This window comes from Phyllostomus hastatus, unplaced genomic scaffold (assembly GCF_019186645.2).
Source record: "Phyllostomus hastatus isolate PE091 unplaced genomic scaffold, TTU_PhHast_1.1 phas_scaffold_501, whole genome shotgun sequence".
In the NCBI taxonomy this organism is placed as follows: domain Eukaryota; kingdom Metazoa; phylum Chordata; class Mammalia; order Chiroptera; family Phyllostomidae; genus Phyllostomus; species Phyllostomus hastatus.
Window position 1 is genome coordinate 70,512,579 of NW_025334033.1, and position 18,603 is coordinate 70,531,181.

General features: G+C 67.6%; 1 protein-coding gene across 1 annotated transcript in view; it reads left to right on the forward strand.

Moving 5' to 3' along the window:
- Positions 1-18,603, forward strand: part of DYNC1H1 (dynein cytoplasmic 1 heavy chain 1) — a 58,592-nt gene that overhangs the window by 28,164 nt on the left and 11,825 nt on the right. Inside the window, exons 24-52 of the mRNA XM_045822136.1 lie at positions 663-828; positions 910-1,098; positions 1,190-1,384; positions 1,950-2,232; positions 2,465-2,565; positions 2,958-3,117; positions 4,057-4,300; positions 4,509-4,692; positions 4,893-5,105; positions 5,722-5,960; positions 6,142-6,298; positions 7,937-8,164; positions 8,630-8,860; positions 9,049-9,189; positions 9,340-9,573; positions 9,653-9,859; positions 9,948-10,069; positions 10,442-10,607; positions 11,439-11,602; positions 13,313-13,442; positions 13,842-13,975; positions 14,364-14,478; positions 14,579-14,740; positions 14,823-15,037; positions 15,141-15,345; positions 16,469-16,642; positions 16,972-17,091; positions 17,236-17,356; positions 18,192-18,387. Of these exons, the coding sequence (XP_045678092.1) occupies positions 663-828; positions 910-1,098; positions 1,190-1,384; positions 1,950-2,232; positions 2,465-2,565; positions 2,958-3,117; positions 4,057-4,300; positions 4,509-4,692; positions 4,893-5,105; positions 5,722-5,960; positions 6,142-6,298; positions 7,937-8,164; positions 8,630-8,860; positions 9,049-9,189; positions 9,340-9,573; positions 9,653-9,859; positions 9,948-10,069; positions 10,442-10,607; positions 11,439-11,602; positions 13,313-13,442; positions 13,842-13,975; positions 14,364-14,478; positions 14,579-14,740; positions 14,823-15,037; positions 15,141-15,345; positions 16,469-16,642; positions 16,972-17,091; positions 17,236-17,356; positions 18,192-18,387 (5,196 nt within the window). The remainder of the gene's footprint in view (positions 1-662; positions 829-909; positions 1,099-1,189; positions 1,385-1,949; positions 2,233-2,464; positions 2,566-2,957; positions 3,118-4,056; positions 4,301-4,508; positions 4,693-4,892; positions 5,106-5,721; positions 5,961-6,141; positions 6,299-7,936; positions 8,165-8,629; positions 8,861-9,048; positions 9,190-9,339; positions 9,574-9,652; positions 9,860-9,947; positions 10,070-10,441; positions 10,608-11,438; positions 11,603-13,312; positions 13,443-13,841; positions 13,976-14,363; positions 14,479-14,578; positions 14,741-14,822; positions 15,038-15,140; positions 15,346-16,468; positions 16,643-16,971; positions 17,092-17,235; positions 17,357-18,191; positions 18,388-18,603) is intronic.

Genomic DNA, 18,603 nt, shown 5'->3' on the forward strand with positions numbered 1-18,603 from the left:
AGTGTGTGGTTGCACCTTGCATGCCCCCCACTGGGAACCTGGGCCACAACCCAGGCCTGTGCTCTGGCTGGGAATCAAACCAGCAAGCCTTTGGTTCACAGTCCTGTGTTCATTCCACTGAGCCACACTAGCCAGGGCTTCTCTTAAAAAATCTAGCTCTGATTATTTTCTGAATGGCATCTCTTCCTTTCGGAATAGTTTGCTGAGTATGAATCAAACAGGTTTCATAATGGTGAACTTGTGAGTCCTGACCAGCGTGGCTCAGTGGGTTGGGCATTGACCCGCGACCCGCAAAGCGAAGGGTCGCAGGTTCGGTTCCCAGTCAGGGCACGTGGCTGGGTTGTGGGCCAGGTCCCTGGTTGGGGTGCATACAAAAGGCAACCTATGATGTTCTTCTTCCCTTTTTCTCAAAAAATAAATAATAACAAAAATGAAAGGTAGTTTGTGAAGTAAGGTGAGTGATGTGAAATTTACGGAGTTCCTCTTCAGCGTCTTGTTAGGCGAGTGGGCGCGTCTGGCTGAGGCTGGGAGGGGCGGGGACGAGCTCAAGTGCCGCCGAGTTTGCGGGCCCCCCCCCCACCTTCCCTCCCGCACCCGGGGGTGGTGCCTGGAGTCCCCTCCTCTGTAACACTTTAGGAACTTGGGTGCTGTTATAATTGTAGGTTCTATTTTGTGGGTGACGAAGATTTGCTGGAAATCATTGGAAACAGCAAAAACGTAGCCAAGCTGCAGAAGCACTTCAAGAAGATGTTCGCCGGCGTCTCGAGCATCATCCTGAGCGAGGACAACGCCGTCGTGCTGGGCATCTCGTCCCGCGAGGGGGAGGAGGTGCGTCCGCTTGCGCCCGTCGCGTGGAGGGTGCCTCTGCCCGCCCCGCACACCCTAACGCTCACACTCCGCCCGTCCCAGGTGATGTTCAAGACCCCCGTGTCGATCACCGAGCACCCCAAAATCAACGAGTGGCTCACGCTGGTGGAGAAGGAGATGCGGGTCACCCTGGCCAAGCTCCTGGCTGAGGCCGTGACCGAGGTCGAGATCTTCGGTAAAGCGACCTCCATTGACCCCAACACCTACATCACGTGGATCGACAAGTACCAGGTGACACAGCGCGGGTGGGCACGGGCCGGCACCGGGGGCGGGCCGGTCTCCACACACTGACCTCTCAGACCTCCTGTCCCGTGCCCCCCAGGCCCAGCTTGTGGTCCTGTCGGCCCAGATCGCCTGGTCCGAGAACGTGGAGACGGCGCTGAGCAGCATGGGCGGGAGCGGGGACGCGGCGCCCCTGCACTCGGTGCTGAGCAACGTGGAGGTCACCCTCAACGTGCTGGCCGACTCGGTGCTCATGGCGCAGCCCCCGCTGCGCCGGCGGAAGCTGGAGCACTTGGTTAGTCCCGGGCCTGGCCCGTCCCCTCCCCTCCCCGTGGGCTGGGTGGTGCTGGGAGGAGGTTCTCCTGCGTCAGGGAGAAGGGACGGCGGTGGCAGGGTGGGCCCTGGGTGCCCACGGCAGGGGGTCTGGGCCAGGCGCAGGGGCTGCGTCCACGGCAGCGTCCTGGGGAAGCTGGATTTCCGCACCTTCTGTCGTCTCCACCCACGCGGGCGCAGTGTCAATGTCCTTGGCCCGGCAAGTGCAGCATGGCTCCAAGCGGGGTCCTTGTCACTGGGTTCTGCACCCCAGGGCGAAGCAGAGAGGCTGTGGGGACGGAAATGGCTGTTCTCCGTCAGTCAGAGTTTTTGCTGGCGGCAGAGCGTTTACTCAGCGAGGTGTTTCTGAGTTTGCTGCCGCTCCTGGTTCTGGCTGACCGCGCTGCATGGAGCACGCATCAGGAGCGGATATGCCTGTCGGAGCGTCATGGAAACAGACGCAGCTGCCCGCATCGGTCTCCCAGGCGCCCCCCACCGTCCCGGGGCGGCTCACGCGGGCGCAGGCACTCACCGCGGTCTCTCCGCAGATCACCGAGCTGGTCCACCAGAGGGACGTCACCAGGTCCTTGATCAAAAGCAGGATCGACAACAGCAAGTCCTTCGAGTGGCTCAGCCAGATGCGGTTCTACTTCGACCCCAAGCAGACGGATGTGCTCCAGCAGCTGTCCATCCAGATGGCCAACGCCAAGTTCAACTACGGCTTTGAGTACCTGGGCGTCCAGGACAAGCTGGTCCAGACGCCCCTCACGGACCGCTGCTACCTGACCATGACACAGGCCTTGGAGGCCAGGCTGGGCGGGTCCCCCTTCGGTGAGTCGCCCCCCAGGCTGGACACGTGGGGCGGGGGAGCGGCGCCGTCCCAGAGACCGAGTCTGTGGTTTAAACGTGCTCCTTAGTCACTCGGCTCCTGCGCTCCACAGACTTTAAGTTCGCTCGCACTCACCACGTCTACCGTTTAAGACAAATTGCTCCTTACAACCGTCTGAACGCCGGAGCTGAGTCCGGCCGCGTAACGGACTCGGTGCTTCTCTCCACACCACAGGCCCCGCCGGCACCGGGAAGACCGAGTCGGTCAAGGCTCTTGGCCACCAGCTGGGACGCTTCGTGTTGGTCTTCAACTGTGACGAGACCTTTGACTTCCAGGTGAGCGGCTCTGGGGACCCGCGCAGGGCCGAGGCCCGCGGGGGTCGGTGGGGAGCCCGCGCCCGCCCTCTCCCGGCCCGCGTGCCGTGGGGCTGAGCTGGACGTTTGCGAACCCCCTCTCCGGCGAGACCTGCTTCCCCTGAAGGGCAGTGTCCTGGAGAAGCGCTGGTGCCGAGTGTGTGGCGGACAAGCGTCCTGCGAGAGGGTTCTCGGCAGCGGAAAGGGGGCGGGCACAAAGACGCTGGCGACGGTGCTGCCGTCGGGATCTGAGCACGTTGGGGGGGGGGGGCGGCCGCCCCCATGCACCGGGCGGCCCTTCCCAGGGGACCCTGGGTGGGGGCCTGAGCAGGCGCCCGGGGTGACTGTCTGCACCCGCCCCCCCCCCCCCCCAGGCGATGGGACGCATCTTCGTGGGGCTCTGCCAGGTGGGGGCCTGGGGCTGCTTCGACGAGTTCAACCGCCTGGAGGAGCGGATGCTGTCGGCTGTGTCCCAGCAGGTGCAGTGCATCCAGGAGGCGCTGCGGGAGCACTCCAGCCCCAGCCTGGACAAGGGTGAGGCTTCCTCCTGCCTCGGAGGCTCGGGGCGGGGGCCGCCGCCGTGGGCCCTGGCCCCGCTCCGGGCGGGATGAGTGGGACTTAATCGGGGCAGCGGGTCCGAGTGCGGCTGGAGGGCCAGACCCGGGGCAGCCCCGGGTTAGCAGTTTGCGCGTCTCGGCCCGGAGCAGCCTCAGCCCCCGCGTCCCCTGCCCTCCCCGGGGCAGCCTTCGTCCGTGGGGCGTGGGGCGTGGGGGGACAGGACGGGAGGAGCTGCGGCAGGGAGGCCCCCGGGGCAGACCCCTGCGCGCTCCGCACCAAGCCCAGGCAGAGGGCGGAGGCACGTGGGGTGGGTCGGGGTGGGTGCACCCACCTGCCGACGTGGGCCAGGCCATGTGCAGTGTAACTTTCAGCGTGTCCTCTCGCTCCAGAATAAGAGTGTCTGGTCCCACCAGACCACTTCCAGGTCCCCCAAACAAAACAAACAGCACACCAAAGACGTCAGCCCCCGCGTGCTCCAGTCACGCCCCAGAGCGGACACCCGTGTCCCGCGCGGCTCCATCGCAGGCGGTCATGGATGAGCCCGGGAAAGGGTGCCTCTCGGGCCGCGGCCCACCAGCCGTGTCGCGTCCACCGGTTCCTATTCCTGTGCCTGTCGTGGGGCTGCACCCTAGTCCGGTGTCGGCCGGGGGGCTCACAGGGCCCCCCAGGTACAACGGTGGGCTTCCCGCCCTGTGCCTGGGTCGGTCACAGAGTCGGGCACTCCGCCTGGGCCAGGCGTGTGGACGGGGAGCGCCCAGCCGGCTGGACGCGCCGGGAGGAGTGCCTGCGGAGCGGCCGGGAGTGGCGCCCGGCGCTGTGGGCTGCGAGGCCGGGGTGGGGGCGGGGCTTGTGCTTCCGGGGAGACTCGGGCAGAGTTTGGAACACCCCGAGTCTGACGCCCCCGTCCACTTCCAGCCTCTGCCCCCATCACGTGTGAGCTGCTGAACAAGCAGGTCAAGGTGAGCCCGGACATGGCCATCTTCATCACCATGAACCCGGGCTACGCGGGCCGCTCGAACCTCCCGGACAACCTGAAGAAGCTCTTCCGGAGCCTGGCCATGACCAAGCCCGACCGGCAGCTCATCGCCCAGGTCATGCTGTACTCGCAGGGCTTCCGCACGGCCGAGGTCCTGGCCAACAAGATCGTCCCTTTCTTCAAGTGAGTGCCCGCTCGCTCGGGGCCCCGCCCCTGGCCCCTGTCGGGAGCGCCCGTCCGCAGCCCCTCTGGCCGTGGTGCACCCCGACTTCCCGATATTCCCTGGTGCCCCCCGACTCCCCGGCGCCCCCCGACTCCCCAGTGCGGCACAGCAGCGGTGGCTGCTGCCGCTGCCGGCGCGCGGGTCTCTGCCAGGACGCTCTCCCCCCAGGCTGTGCGACGAGCAGCTGTCCTCGCAGAGCCACTACGACTTCGGGCTGCGGGCGCTGAAGAGCGTGCTGGTGAGCGCGGGCAACGTGAAGCGGGAGCGCATCCAGAAGATCAAGAGGGAGAAGGAGGAGCGCGGCGAGGCGGTGGACGAGGGGGAGATCGCGGAGAACCTGCCCGAGCAGGAGGTGCGTCCGCCCGCCCGCGCCCCCGTTCAGACCTCCTTCCACACCCTCGCACGGCGGGCCCGCTGTCGGCAACGCCGGCCCCAGGGGGGCGGGGGGGGCGGGTGCGTGCCTGGTGGCCAGCCCCCCGGCCCGAGCTCACCCCCAGGCCCGGCCCCCCGGCCCGAGCTCACCCCCCGGCCCCCCCCCCCCCCCGCACGCAGATCCTGATCCAGAGTGTCTGCGAGACAATGGTGCCGAAGCTGGTGGCGGAGGACATCCCGCTGCTCTTCAGCCTGCTGTCGGACGTGTTCCCCGGTGTGCAGTACCACCGCGGGGAGATGGCCGCCCTGCGCGAGGAGCTCAAGAAAGTGTGCCAGGAGATGTACCTGACCTACGGCGACGGGGAGGAAGTCGGCGGCATGTGGGTGGAAAAGGTAACGGCTGTCGCGTGGCGGGGCCGCGGTCCACGGAGGCCGGGCTGCCGCGCCAGCTGGGGAAGGCTGCCCGGGCCTGCGTGGAGTCTTTGCTTAACTCGGGTGTAGAGGTGGCGAAACTCGCCTGAAAAGCTCACTTACGGGGCGTAGTTCGCCCTCTGAAAATGCCAGCGACGGGCGTGATAACAGCGGAGAGTTTGTGCCCAGCCCCGCAGGTCGGCGACCTAACTCCGACGCACACGGCAGCAGCTGCTTTTCCCTCCCCCGAGACTCGCGGGAAGCGGTCACTCACCCAGGCTGCGGGTGCTGCCCCGGGGGCTGCTGTGGGCGCGGAACCCACGGCTCGGCCACGGTCCTGCCCCCGGCGGGGTCTCCTGTGCCGGCAGCTCCCGTCCCGTTGCCCTGCCCCACCAGTCCCAGCCCTCCCCACGGCGCGGAGAAGCAGGCTGTAAGGCGCTCCTGTGCGCGCGGCCCGTGTGGGCGGTCTCCGGCGGGAACCCCAGCACCTGCTGTGCACCGTCCGCTGGTTCACACAGGAAGGGGCGGGGCCCTGCCCGTTCTCTCCCCGGAGGTCAGGGGGCTGAAGGTCAGGTGCCGGTCTGTGTGCCCCCCGCAGGTTCTCCAGCTGTACCAGATCACCCAGATCAACCACGGCCTGATGATGGTGGGGCCCTCGGGGAGCGGCAAGAGCATGGCCTGGCGCGTCCTGCTGAAGGCTCTGGAGCGACTCGAGGGCGTGGAGGGCGTGGCCCACATCATCGACCCCAAAGCCATCAGCAAAGACCACCTCTACGGCACACTGGACCCCAACACCAGGGAGTGGACCGACGGGCTGTTCACCCACGTCCTGCGGAAGTGAGTCCCCTCCGATCGGCGTTGGCGCCCCGGTGCCGACAGCACATCGTGTGTGTGTGGGGGGGGGGGGGGCCCGCCTGGAGTCTGAACGCAGTCCGTGGTCGCTGAGCGACCGCTACGGGGCGGGCGGGCGCGGCGGGCGCGGACACCCCGAGTCAGGCCGAGCTGTGCCCGCCCCCAGGATCATCGACAACGTGCGGGGCGAGCTGCAGAAGCGCCAGTGGGTCGTCTTCGACGGCGACGTGGACCCCGAGTGGGTGGAGAACCTGAACTCCGTGCTGGACGACAACAAGCTGCTGACGCTGCCCAACGGGGAGCGCCTCAGCCTCCCGCCCAACGTACGCAGCCCCCGCCACGCTCACTCCGGGGCCCGGCTCTGGCGGGGGGGCGGGGGGCCGCGGGGACTGTTGTCGGGGTCGGTCGTCTCCGCGTGCCGGCCCAGCGCCCCTCCCCCGGCCGCTGGGAAGTGGGGCTCAGGAGTCGCTTTCCGCTGCGTGTTTGTCAGGCACACTCGGCCCGGCGCCCCGCCGAGGGGCGGGGTGGAGTCAGGGCCTTGGAGGTGACTGAGCCCTCGGGGACGCCCGGGGGGCGAGCCCAGGACCCGGGTCCTGCCGGGGAGGGGACGGCGGGCCTGGCGTGGGCACACGCTCACTCCCGACCCGGCCTCTGTGCGGCGCCATCACGCACGGCCCCTGGTCAGGCGCTGAGGACGCTGGGATACGCAGCACAGACGGGACCTCGCTGCCCTGGGGCTCTCTGTCTGCTGGGAGGACGAGCGAGCAAGACAGGCAAGGGGTGGCGGTGCTGAGGCCACGGGACACCGTCGGCCGGGGGGCGGCCGAGGCAGCCCTGGGAAGGTGGGCTTCACTGAGACCTGGGCGGGGGGGGGGGCGAGCCCGTGGGCTTCCGGCACTGTGGGTGAGAGCGCCGATGGCAGGGGCCATGGTTGGGGGTGCCCAGCGGGTGCCAGGTCAGGAAGGGCAGCAAGGGAAGTCGGGGAGACCACCAAGGGCACAGATCGTGTTAGGTCAGGCCCCCCGGGTCCTGGCGAGAACGGAGCTTGTCCTCTGGGGGAGTCGGGGTTGGGACAGTGCCGCTGCTGACCGGACCCTCTGGCTGCTGCTGCACGACAGCTGAGGCAGGCAGCTGGGAGCAGGGGCCCCGTGGGGGCCGCGTGGTACCCCAGGCCCAGCGGTTGGGGCGGGGGGTTGGAAGTGAGGGTGCTGGAAGAGGCCTAGTAGTTGATTTGAAACTGGAGTGGGCAGCACCCGCTGGTGCACCGGAGGTGGGTGTGGGGGCGGGGGGAGCAGGCGCGACCCGGGGCTTCGGCCGGAACAGCTGGAGACCATGCGCCTTTGTCACGAGGGCTCCGCATCTGTGAGCATCGCTGCTTCGAAACCAAGCCCAGGCGCTCGGGGCTGCTCTGGCAGTGCGCTCTGCGCACATGAGGGTCTCGATTTGGCCCGTCAGGGGGTCCTTCCTCGGAGCACGCCGTCCCGCAGGTCCCAACTGTTGTCAGGAAGGGGGGTCTGTGGGCCTGCTCACGGCGAGGGCCGGGCCCCCGGACCCGGGCATCCGGGTTGGACCTCAGCCCCTCGACCTGCCAGCCCAGGCACCGGGCAAGGCCCCCAGCTGGCCTGCGACATGGGGCCCCTGCGGGCCCGCCCAGGCAGAGGCGGGCGGCTGAGTGGGGCCCACGGGCGTGCTCGCTGAGGCGTCCCCTTCGAGGAGCCCTGGCTGCCCCCCGGCCCAGAGCCCGCTGTGCAGCCGCCACTGCCCCGTCGCACAGCCCTCCTGCCCCGGCTCTCCAGAGGGGTCAGCAGGGGCCGTGGGGGTGTCGGTCGTAGATGTTTTAACTTTTCAGCTAAATGTGGGAAGGCTAGACTTAAATCACCCTTAAAAAAAGAAAAAACCCTTTCCATCCCGGCCTCGGTCAGACCTGCCTCATTCCGTCCGCTCGCTGCGCTTTCTCTCAGGTGCGCATCATGTTCGAAGTGCAGGACCTGAAGTACGCCACGCTGGCCACGGTGTCGCGCTGCGGCATGGTCTGGTTCAGCGAGGACGTGCTCAGCACCGACATGATCTTCAACAACTTCCTGGCGCGGCTGCGCAGCATCCCGCTGGACGAGGGGGAGGACGAGGCCCAGCGCCGGCGCAAGGGCAAAGAGGACGAGGGGGAGGAGGCCGCCTCCCCGATGCTGCAGGTGCGCGCCGCGCGCTCGGGCGTCCGGGTGTGGTCCTGTCCCCCTCGTGCGTGCGCACATGCACACGCGTGTGCACACGCGTGCCTGGAAAGCATGGGCGTCGGGGTTCCGTTCAGAGATGGCCACCCTCCTCTGCGGGAGCTGGGCACTCTCGAGGTCTGTCTCACCCCAGCCTCGGACGTGGAGACTCGCAGGGAAACCGGGAAGCCCGTGTGGTCTTCCTTCCTGCTGCCGGCTGGTGGGCGGAGCCTGCCCTCTGGTGGTGGCAGGAACCAGTGTTGCTAGGAAACACAGTTCTGGGGACCACCCGGTGAAGGGAGGAGGATGGGTGCTTGGAGCTCCGTCCTTCGTTTCCGAACCCCACACTGGCCTCCCGAGGCCCCGCGGCCTCCCCTGGGCCCCGCAGAGAAGCGGTGGGCACCCCGGGCTCCGGAGGGGAGTCGAGCAGCGCTTCTTCTCCCGCAGATCCAGAGGGACGCGGCGACCATCATGCAGCCGTACTTCACGTCCAACGGCCTGGTCACCAAGGCGCTGGAGCACGCCTTCAAGCTGGAGCACATCATGGACCTGACCCGCCTGCGCTGCCTGGGCTCGCTCTTCTCCATGCTGCACCAGGCCTGCCGCAACGTGGCGCAGTACAACGCCAACCACCCCGACTTCCCCATGCAGATCGAGCAGCTGGAGCGCTACATCCAGGTCAGGGCGCCGCTGCGGCCGGGAACCCCCAGGCGCATGCGCTGCGGGGTGTGGCTCTTTCCTGGGGGCGGGGCCATCCAGGATCCGGGAACCGCTAGGATCCCCTCTCGGGGGTGACGTCTGCCACGAGTGTCTGGTTTGTTGTTGTTGAACCTCCACGGGAAATTATTTGCTCCCTCTCTGCACAGCGGTACCTGGTCTACGCCATCCTCTGGTCCCTGTCCGGGGACAGCCGGCTGAAGATGAGGGCGGAGCTGGGCGAGTACATCCGCAGGATCACGACCGTGCCGCTGCCCGCCGCCCCCAACATCCCCATCATCGACTACGAGGTGAGCGGGCGGGCGGGGCGGCCTCTCCTGCAGCTGTAGGCCGCACGGGGGGCGGGGGCTGGCGGCCTGCAGGTTGCGGTGTGCGTGGAGCCGAGCACCCCCCGTGAGTGCGGACGCGGGGGTCGGGTGACCGCGCCCGTCTCTCTGCAGGTGTCCATCAGCGGGGAGTGGTCGCCCTGGCAGGCCAAGGTGCCTCAGATCGAAGTGGAGACGCACAAGGTGGCGGCCCCCGACGTCGTGGTGCCCACCCTGGACACGGTGCGCCACGAAGCCCTCCTGTACACCTGGCTGGCCGAGCACAAGCCGCTGGTCTTGTGTGGCCCCCCGGGTTCCGGCAAGACCATGACGCTCTTCAGCGCCCTGCGGGCCCTGCCCGACATGGAGGTACGGAGGCCGGGAGGGGGCGGCGGGCGCTGCGGCGGGGCCGGCCCCGCAGTGCCTGACGGTCTGCGCCCCCGCGAAGGTCGTGGGTCTGAACTTCTCGAGCGCCACGACGCCGGAGCTGCTGCTGAAGACCTTCGACCACTACTGCGAGTACCGGCGCACGCCCAACGGCGTCGTCCTGGCTCCCGTTCAGCTCGGCAAGTGGCTGGTGCTGTTCTGCGACGAGATCAACCTGCCCGACATGGACAAATACGGGACGCAGAGGGTCATCTCCTTCATCAGACAGGTGGGTGCTCCGCCTCCAGCCCGGCGCCGCCTCCGCCCCGGTTCGTGCTCCCGTTTGTGCCTGAGTGCTACCCTCACGCTCCCTTCAGATGGTGGAGCACGGAGGCTTCTACCGAACCTCGGATCAGACCTGGGTGAAGCTGGAGCGAATCCAGTTCGTCGGGGCCTGTAATCCACCCACGGACCCCGGCAGGAAGCCCCTGTCCCACAGGTAACGCACAGCTCTGCACGCTTCACGGGCCACACACACCAGCCCTGCGGGCCTAGACACAGCAAATCCGTGTGTTTACAAAAAAGAACACCCCCAGGTCACCTCCCCGCCCCCATCTCCCGCGCCCCGACCCCTGGCGCCGCTCCGTGATGCTGAGCGACACTGGGAAGGGCCGTGCGGGCTGCCTGGGCAGTACGCAGTGCGCGGCCCACACCCGCGTCCTGTTCCGTCTTGGCCTGGTTTCCCCCTTCGAGGGCTCCGCATGTTCCGCTGCGTGTCAGACCCAGGCCTGGGCGGTTGGGTGTGGCCTCGGGTGCCCGGCCTGCATCGGGGCCGCACTGGGCGGGGCTAAGCCGGGCTGTCCCTGTGCAGATTCCTGCGCCACGTGCCCGTGGTGTATGTGGACTACCCGGGCCCCGCCTCCCTGACGCAGATCTATGGCACCTTCAACCGCGCCATGCTGCGGCTCATCCCCTCGCTGCGCACGTACGCGGAGCCGCTCACCGCCGCCATGGTGGAGTTCTACACCATGTCCCAGGTACGGGGGCTCCTCGCTCCTCCGGCCAGGGCGGGGCTCCGCTGGGAGGCGGAGCTGCGTCCACGCCTTCCTCCCGAGTCTGCGTGCAGTCATCTCCTGCGCAGGCTCTGTGGCTGCGGCGTTTTCACGCCGCTCCACGCTGTCCTTGTCTGCGCATTTGCACGTGTGCTGGTTTCCTCCCGGACGCGGGGCGGGACCGCGCTGTGCCATTCCGCACAGTGCAGACAGGGCCCGTCTGCCCCGCTCCCCAGCCACGAGGCCTCTGCCCGCGTCCTCGTCAGCACTGTGGACGCGCATTAAAAACGCCACCCCCCGAGGTCTCTCTGAGGCCCGGCCCAAGACGTCCCCCCTCCCACGGGACCGCAAGAGAACCCGGACCCCAACGTCAGGTCCGCGGCGCCGAGTGCTCGGGGCTGCCCGCCCGTGGCAGGCACGTCCCTAGTGCTTGACCTTCAGCTGCGTGTCGTCGCCCTTTCTCCTGCGGAATCTGAGTGCCGTCACTGGGAACCTTCTTCTCAGTCGTTTCTGCTCTCAGCCCCGGATCTGGTTTGGAGCCAGAAAGGCTTCGGTGCTCGGAAAGGCTCCGCCCACTTGGGAACCTCGCATCTAGAAACACTTCCAAGAGGAGGTGGTTTCTTTTCCCAGCAAAGGCTGAGCACCTTGGGTCTAACTTTGTTCTGGGCACTGAACCACGTGCTCCCTCCCTATTTCATTCACCCTTAAGGGTTCCAGGCCCTCTTAACGTAAAGATGTTCTGTCGCGTTGGACCTTTTCACCGCCTCTCGCGTCCTGAGACACTCCCACGCGAGCCCCACTTTCTGGTCCCCGCAGGAGAGGTTCACGCAGGACACCCAGCCGCACTACATCTACTCGCCCCGGGAGATGACGCGGTGGGTGCGGGGCATCTTCGAGGCCCTGCGGCCCCTGGAGACGCTGCCCGTGGAAGGCCTCATCAGGATCTGGGCACACGAAGCCCTCCGCCTCTTCCAGGACAGGTGAGCACTGTGCCCCCCTCTCTGCGTCCTCGGGACCCACCCCTCGAGGTCCACCCGGGGCTAGCCAGGCTGGGGGTGGAGGGGCGCGGAGGCGGCGAGGGCAGCCTCGCGTCTGGGCATCGATCACGACCTCCCCGACAGCACGGGGCCGCGGCACTGCTGCTGCCCACCAAGGTCACCCGGGACCTGGGGAGGGCGCTGGAACCTCTGTCACCGTCGTGCGGCGGGGCGTGTGGTCTGAGTCCGTGCGTCTCGCAGTTCAAGAGGCCAGGTCTTGTTCTCTTGGGAGGAAGGTCCTTGAGAGTCACTGACCGCAGAACGGGGGTCTTCTCCTGCGTTCTCTACAGTCCCACACAGTCTCTGTTTCACAGTGGATTCCTGAGTTTGTAAACCTGTTGGTTTTTCTCCTTGTGGTGGGTTGACCAAAAAGTCTGCGTAGTTTTTTCCGTAAGAGAAGAGACACGCTTTGCACATTCACCAGTAACTTTGTTGATTGGGGTGTTTGGAGTGTGTTAGGTGTCTCCCTTCACTGGCACCCAGCGGGGAGGGGCCAGGGTGCTGCTAAACGCCTTGCCATGCATGAGTCAGCCCCACGGCAAAGAATTATCGGGCCAAAACGTCAAAAGTGCCGAGAAACTTTGCACACCACTGTAGTAGACACGTTTGATCAGTCACAGGGCCTTCTCTGTCCCCTGCACAGGTGTTTTTTTGCTTTGCAGTTGCGTTTTTACCTTGAAACAAGAAAGCATAACATGTCAGGAACATTGCCTATCTTCTTCCGTCTTCAGTATTAAAGCGGCTGCTCAAAGGTTCACCAGCTTCGATGAGCGTGTTTCAAACACGTGCTGGTACGACAGCTGTCACAACGCAGTCTAACTGAGTTGCTTCCAGTGCAGTTAAAGACCCCTCAGCGCTACTAGAGCCGTCTCGTGGGAAGAACTAAACTGAGTTTTCGGCCGACCCGGTAGCTTTAGTTCCAGCACGTCAGCCCTGCAGTCCGCCACGGAAGTTTAGGCCCCTTTCGGGTTAACGAGAAAAGGCTCGAGTTGCTTTAACTAAGCGTCGAGTCAGCGACCCCTCTCACCCGACTGCCTCCTGTTGCTGCGGCTGCCCCTTTGGGCCACTTGGGGGCGTTGTGCCCGAGCACCAGCCCCTCGCCCCCGGGCCAGCGGGGGTTTCCCTGCGGGGGCAGGGCCGGGACCGGCTCCTCTGGCCGCTGGCAGCCGCGGGTGTCGGGCGTTGCTGGGCTCGGGAAGGCCCCGGGCCGGTGGGTGGCCTGCCCGGAGCGGCTGTCCCCGCCCGGGCTGCCAGGGTCTGCACGCTGCCCGGTCACAGGTCGGTGGTCAGTGGTCGTGGGGCCGGGGCACGCCCGCCCGGCCACCCAGGGCTCTGCCGCTGCAGGAGCGCGGTCCTTTTGTCGTTTCGTGAGCGGCCCCCCCTCTGACTTCGCAGGGACTGTCCTCAGTGGGGTTCTACCACGGTTCCCAGGGGTTTACGTTCACGGTGAAGTTTGGGATTACATAAGCCACCTCAGGTCCAGGTTCTTAGGTTCTCCATTTGTAGACGATGAGGGTTCCCGGTAAAGACTGGCCCCAGCCTTGGAGCCGCCCACAACACACCCCAGACCTGCACTCCCTCCGCATGCACGGCTCCAGACTCACGTGCGTGGCTCCCCCCCGCCCCGCCCCCACCCCGCCCCCACCCCCCCAGGCTCGTGGAGGATGAGGAGAGGCGCTGGACGGACGAGAACATCGACACGGTGGCCCTGAAGCACTTCCCCAACATCGACAAGGAAAAGGCCATGAGCCGGCCCATCCTATACAGCAACTGGCTGTCCAAGGTGCCAGCCCCCCCCCCCCCCCCGCCCTCCCTGCAGCTGCAGACCCAGCCGCCGTCACTCAGGGCACCGGGGAGGGGAGGGCACGCCCGGAGTGTGGCCGGTGCTGTCCTCCCGCCGCCGCACGTGGGGTGGCCGTGAACGCCTCGCGTGGGAGCGTTCCGTGTAGCGGAGAGCAGCGGGGGTGTCCAGGCATCCTGGAGCCCTCCGTTCCCTGGGAGGTGGGCGTCTCCGTGGGCTGCCCTCCGGACTGGAACTCCCCTCAGCAGGCGCCCTGGCCCAGGGACGGCGGGGGCCCCAGTCTGATTGGAGGGGGGGGGCAGGGGCCCAGGGAGGGGGCAGTGCCGGCGGCGCTGTGACTGACGCCTGGCGTGCCGCCCCTCCCCCCCCTCCCCCCCGCAGGACTACATCCCGGTGGACCAGGAGGAGCTGCGGGACTACGTCAAGGCGAGGCTGAAAGTCTTCTACGAGGAGGAGCTCGACGTGCCCCTGGTCCTGTTCAACGAAGTGCTGGACCACGTGCTGCGGATCGACCGGTGCGCCTCCTGGTGTCCCGGGCATGGGGGGGTGGGGGGGGCGGGCGGGGGGCAAGTGCCCCCTCCTTTCCAGTCCGGCCCTTCTGCCCCAAACTCGCCCGCCAGGCAGGCCTCCCCCAGCCCCTCCCGGCTCTGCACGCCTGCCGTGAGGACGACCCCCACCCCCACCCCCCCACGCTGCAGGCCTGCCTCCCTCGTGCTGGCCGGCCGCGTGTCTGAGGGGCCGGGCCGAGCCTTCCCGCGCCCCACATCCCCGGACCGTGTGGGTCCAGGTCACGGCCCGTTAGAAGCGTCGCAGGAGAGACCCCGGCAGAGCCCGGGACGTGAGTGTCCCGAGGGGGCTGCAGCGCGAAAGCCCCGCGATGCGCCCTCTCTGCTGCCGTTCCAGGATATTCCGCCAGCCCCAGGGCCACTTGCTGCTGATCGGCGTCAGCGGGGCGGGCAAGACCACCCTGTCCCGGTTCGTGGCCTGGATGAACGGTCTGAGTGTCTACCAGATCAAGGTGGGTCTCCTCTCGCCGCCCCCGGGGGCTGGGGGGTCTTCACTCCTGCACGTGGCCCCCGGGCCGCAAGGCGCCTGACCCCCCGCCACCGCCGCCGCAGGTGCACAGGAAGTACACGGGGGAGGACTTCGACGAAGACCTGCGCACGGTGCTGCGGCGCTCCGGCTGCAAGAACGAGAAGATCGCGTTCATCATGGACGAGTCCAACGTGCTGGACTCCGGGTTCCTGGAGCGGATGAACACGCTGCTGGCCAACGGAGAGGTAGCGCGGGGACCCCTGCCCGGCGGGCGCCTTCCCTGGCTGCCTGCGGGGACCCGGCGGGCATGGTGCTGTCTCGCCCCAGGTCCCCGGCCTCTTCGAGGGAGACGAGTACGCCACCCTGATGACGCAGTGCAAGGAGGGCGCCCAGAAGGAGGGCCTGATGCTGGACTCGCACGAGGAGCTGTACAAGTGGTTCACCAGCCAGGTCATCCGCAACCTGCACGTCGTCTTCACCATGAACCCCTCCTCCGAGGGCCTCAAGGACCGCGCGGCCACGTCCCCGGCCCTTTTCAACAGGTACCGGCCGCGCCCCGCTCCGGCCCCCACGGCACGCTTGCCCCCGGGCCGGCCCCGGCCCACCCTGCCCCCGGCCGTCCCGAGACACGCTCCCCTCCCGCAGGTGCGTGCTGAACTGGTTTGGGGACTGGTCCACGGAGGCGCTCTACCAGGTCGGCAAAGAGTTCACCAGCAAGATGGACCTGGAGAAGCCGAACTACATCGTGCCCGACTACATGCCGGTCGTGTACGACAAGCTGCCGCAGCCGCCGTCGCACCGGGAGGCGATCGTCAACAGCTGCGTGTTCGTGCATCAGACTCTGCACCAGGTGGGTCCCTGGGAGGACCCTAGCGCCCGGCCCCGACGCTGCGCTGCCCCGGGCGCCCCCTCCTGCCGCCTGGTCTCTGTCGGCGGCGCCTCCGCCCGGTGCACCCGCCCTTGTGTGCCCACCGTCCTGGTCCCGCCCCACCCGGTCTGTCCCGCGCGCCGCCCACAGCCGCCCTGTGCAGACCAGACCCTCTGCCCGCCTCGGCCAGGGGTCCGCATGCTTTTTCTCTGACGGGCCAGGCGGTCCAAGTTTCACACTCTGCGGGCAGACAGGCCCCTGGCCCAGCCCCGGGCTCCGCCGTTGCAGCACAGAGGCCCCGCAGCTGCGTGTGGGCGACGGAGCACACGGCGGGAGGGTCTCACCTGCCGTCGTGGCTGCTGGCCCTCGCTCTCGACTCTGAGGCGCGCGTCCAGGCTGCTTCCGTCTGCAAAGCCTGTGGAAGCCTCTCTGGGCTCGTGGGAGTCCCGTCGGCGCTGCCCTGCCCCCACCGCACCTGCGGGCCGCCCCCACGCGTCCAGACGCAGTCCAGCCCTGGCTCCCCTCTGGCCTCGTCGCCCACCCTGCCTCCCACGTCCCCTCGGGCAGGGGGGCCAGAGCAGTTGGTGACGGAGCCTGAGCGGCCTCGCCTGCTGGCCGGTCTCTGGGCTCAGTGTCCGCTGCAAATGCGCAGTCACCCTGGCTGGTGTGGCTCCGTGGACTGGACATCGTCCCGCAGAGCGGAAGGTCACCGGCTCTGTCCCCAGTCAGGGCACAGGCCTGGGTTGCGGGCCGGTCCCCAGTTGAGGGGGTGTGAGAGGCAACCGATCCATGTTTCTCTCACACATCAGGGAGTTCCTCCCTCCCTTCTCTAAGAGTAGATGAAACGTTTGTCAGGAAAAGCAAATTAGCAGGAGACGGCAAAGGGGGCAAAACTCACAGCTACTCGGCAGTTTCCACTTTGCGGTCGCCTTTCCCCGGGAAGCACGCCGCTGAGGCGGCCGTGACGCCTTCCTCCTCCCAGACAAGTTGGGGGGGGGGGGGCGTGTCCGTTTCAGGGACTTCGGGGGTGGGGGGGGCAGCGCTGAGGCCCCAGCGGTCGCGGAGCCCGTCCGGAGAGCGAAAGCGGTTCCCCCTCTCCTCCCAGGCCAACGCCCGGCTGGCCAAACGGGGGGGCAGGACGATGGCCGTCACGCCCCGCCACTACCTGGACTTCATCAACCACTACGCCAACCTGTTCCACGAGAAGCGCAGCGAGCTGGAGGAGCAGCAGATGCACCTGAACGTGGGGCTCCGCAAGATCAAGGAGACGGTGGACCAGGTGCCCGCGGGCGTGGCGGCAGCCCTGGGGAGGGCCTCGGGGGGCGGTGCTTGGCCTACCCTCCCGTCTCGCGGCACACGTGAACTCTGCCGCACGCCAGAACCGTGCTCTGCTCTCTGCCGGTCTGACCGGAAGAGCAGGGGTGACTTCGACTCAGCTGTTGTCCCGTCCCGTCCGGCCGGCCGAGGGCACTGCGTCAGCGCCCTGGCTGGGTGGTCAGGCGCCGCGTGCCTTTAAAGCGCTGGTGGCGCGGCCGTGGGAGGTGGGACCGCTGCCTGCGGCCGCCGGCGGCCCGTGGCCCCCGTTCCCGAGCGTGCGCCCGTCCGCAGGTGGAGGAGCTGCGGCGGGACCTGAGGATAAAGAGCCAGGAGCTGGAGGTGAAGAACGCGGCCGCCAACGACAAGCTGAAGAAGATGGTGAAGGACCAGCAGGAGGCGGAGAAGAAGAAGGTGCGCCTCTCGCCTCGGGCCCCGCCGGTCTGGGGGGGCGGGGCTCCCCGGTCTGGGGGGCGGGGCTCGGAGTCGGAGGGGCTCCGGGGGTCAGCGGGTCAGCCCCGCCCCTCTCACGGCTGAGCCACCCCCCCTCCGCTCCAGGTCATGAGCCAGGAGATCCAGGAGCAGCTGCACAAGCAGCAGGAGGTGATCGCGGACAAGCAGATGAGCGTCAAGGAGGACCTGGACAAGGTGGAGCCCGCCGTCATCGAGGCCCAGAACGGTAGGCCGCGCGGGGGCGGGGGGGCGGGGCCCTGCCTCCGAGGCGAGGGTGGGCGGGGCTCCCGGCGGGCCCCGGAGCAAGCACTTTGCAGGGGAGGTGAGTCCCGTCTCCGCAGGCCGGTTCCTGGGGAGCAGGGCTGGTCTGCTGCCGCCAGAGCAAGCCCCTTCCCTTGAGAGAACTGACGAGATGAGCTTTACGGTGACACACAAGTTTTTTTAATGACCCTTGACCGAATTTCAGCAAGAAGTACTCTTGAGTGCGCAGCGTTGCCCTCTTGTGGCCACTTCTGGGAGCGCACAGGTCGGGGCCGGCGGGTGGTTCCTGAGATGCGTTAAAGGGCAGCGTCCAGACTGTACGGGTCTGGGCCCGCAGCTGGAGTTAGAGAACCCAGCGGCCCTCCCCGGTTCGGGCGGACAGCCCTCTCCGCCGTGGGCACACCGGCTGCCGGTTGAGGGCGCTCGGGGCCGGCCCTCGCCAGCCGGTGGAAGGCCCCGTGAGGCGTGCAAGGCGCACTCTCGCAGGGCGCAGCCCCAGCCGGGGTGGGCTTTTTCACTTAAAAGTACTCCCAGGTGTTTCTGGAGACTTTGGGGGGCACTTTTTAAGGTGGCACGCAGCTTTCTGTAAGACGTGGCAGTTTGTGCTTAGCACGTAGTAGGGTGGTCACGCCTGTTCCACCAACGGCCGACTGAGATGACCTGGAGACTTCACGGCAGGAGCGCGCCCGTCCCGGGGCTGCTGTGGCCCCTGTTCTGTGACCACTGCAGGCGGGGCACCTGGCCGGGGTCGTCCAGCCCCTCCTCACCACCACCCTGTGTCCCCCCCCACCCCCGGGCAGCCGTGAAGTCCATCAAGAAGCAGCACCTGGTGGAGGTGCGGTCCATGGCCAACCCCCCGGCGGCCGTGAAGCTGGCGCTGGAGTCCATCTGCCTGCTCCTCGGGGAGAGCACCACGGACTGGAAGCAGATCCGCTCCATCATCATGCGGGAGAACTTCATCCCCACCATCGTCAACTTCTCCGCCGAGGAGATCAGGTGGGCCGCTCCGGCGGGGGCACTCGGAGGAGCCGTCGGGCTTCTTCCCCGAGGTCCGGGCTGGGGCGTTCTGACCCTTGACCCTGCGAGCCGGTTCCCGCTGCGGCCCGGCCAGGGCCCGGCCGGCCTGCTGTCCGGGCGGGGGGAGGTCAGGGTCCCCGGCAGCCGAGTCCGCCGGAACTCGGCTCCGTGTGGCTCACCCTCCCCGGTCCCCGG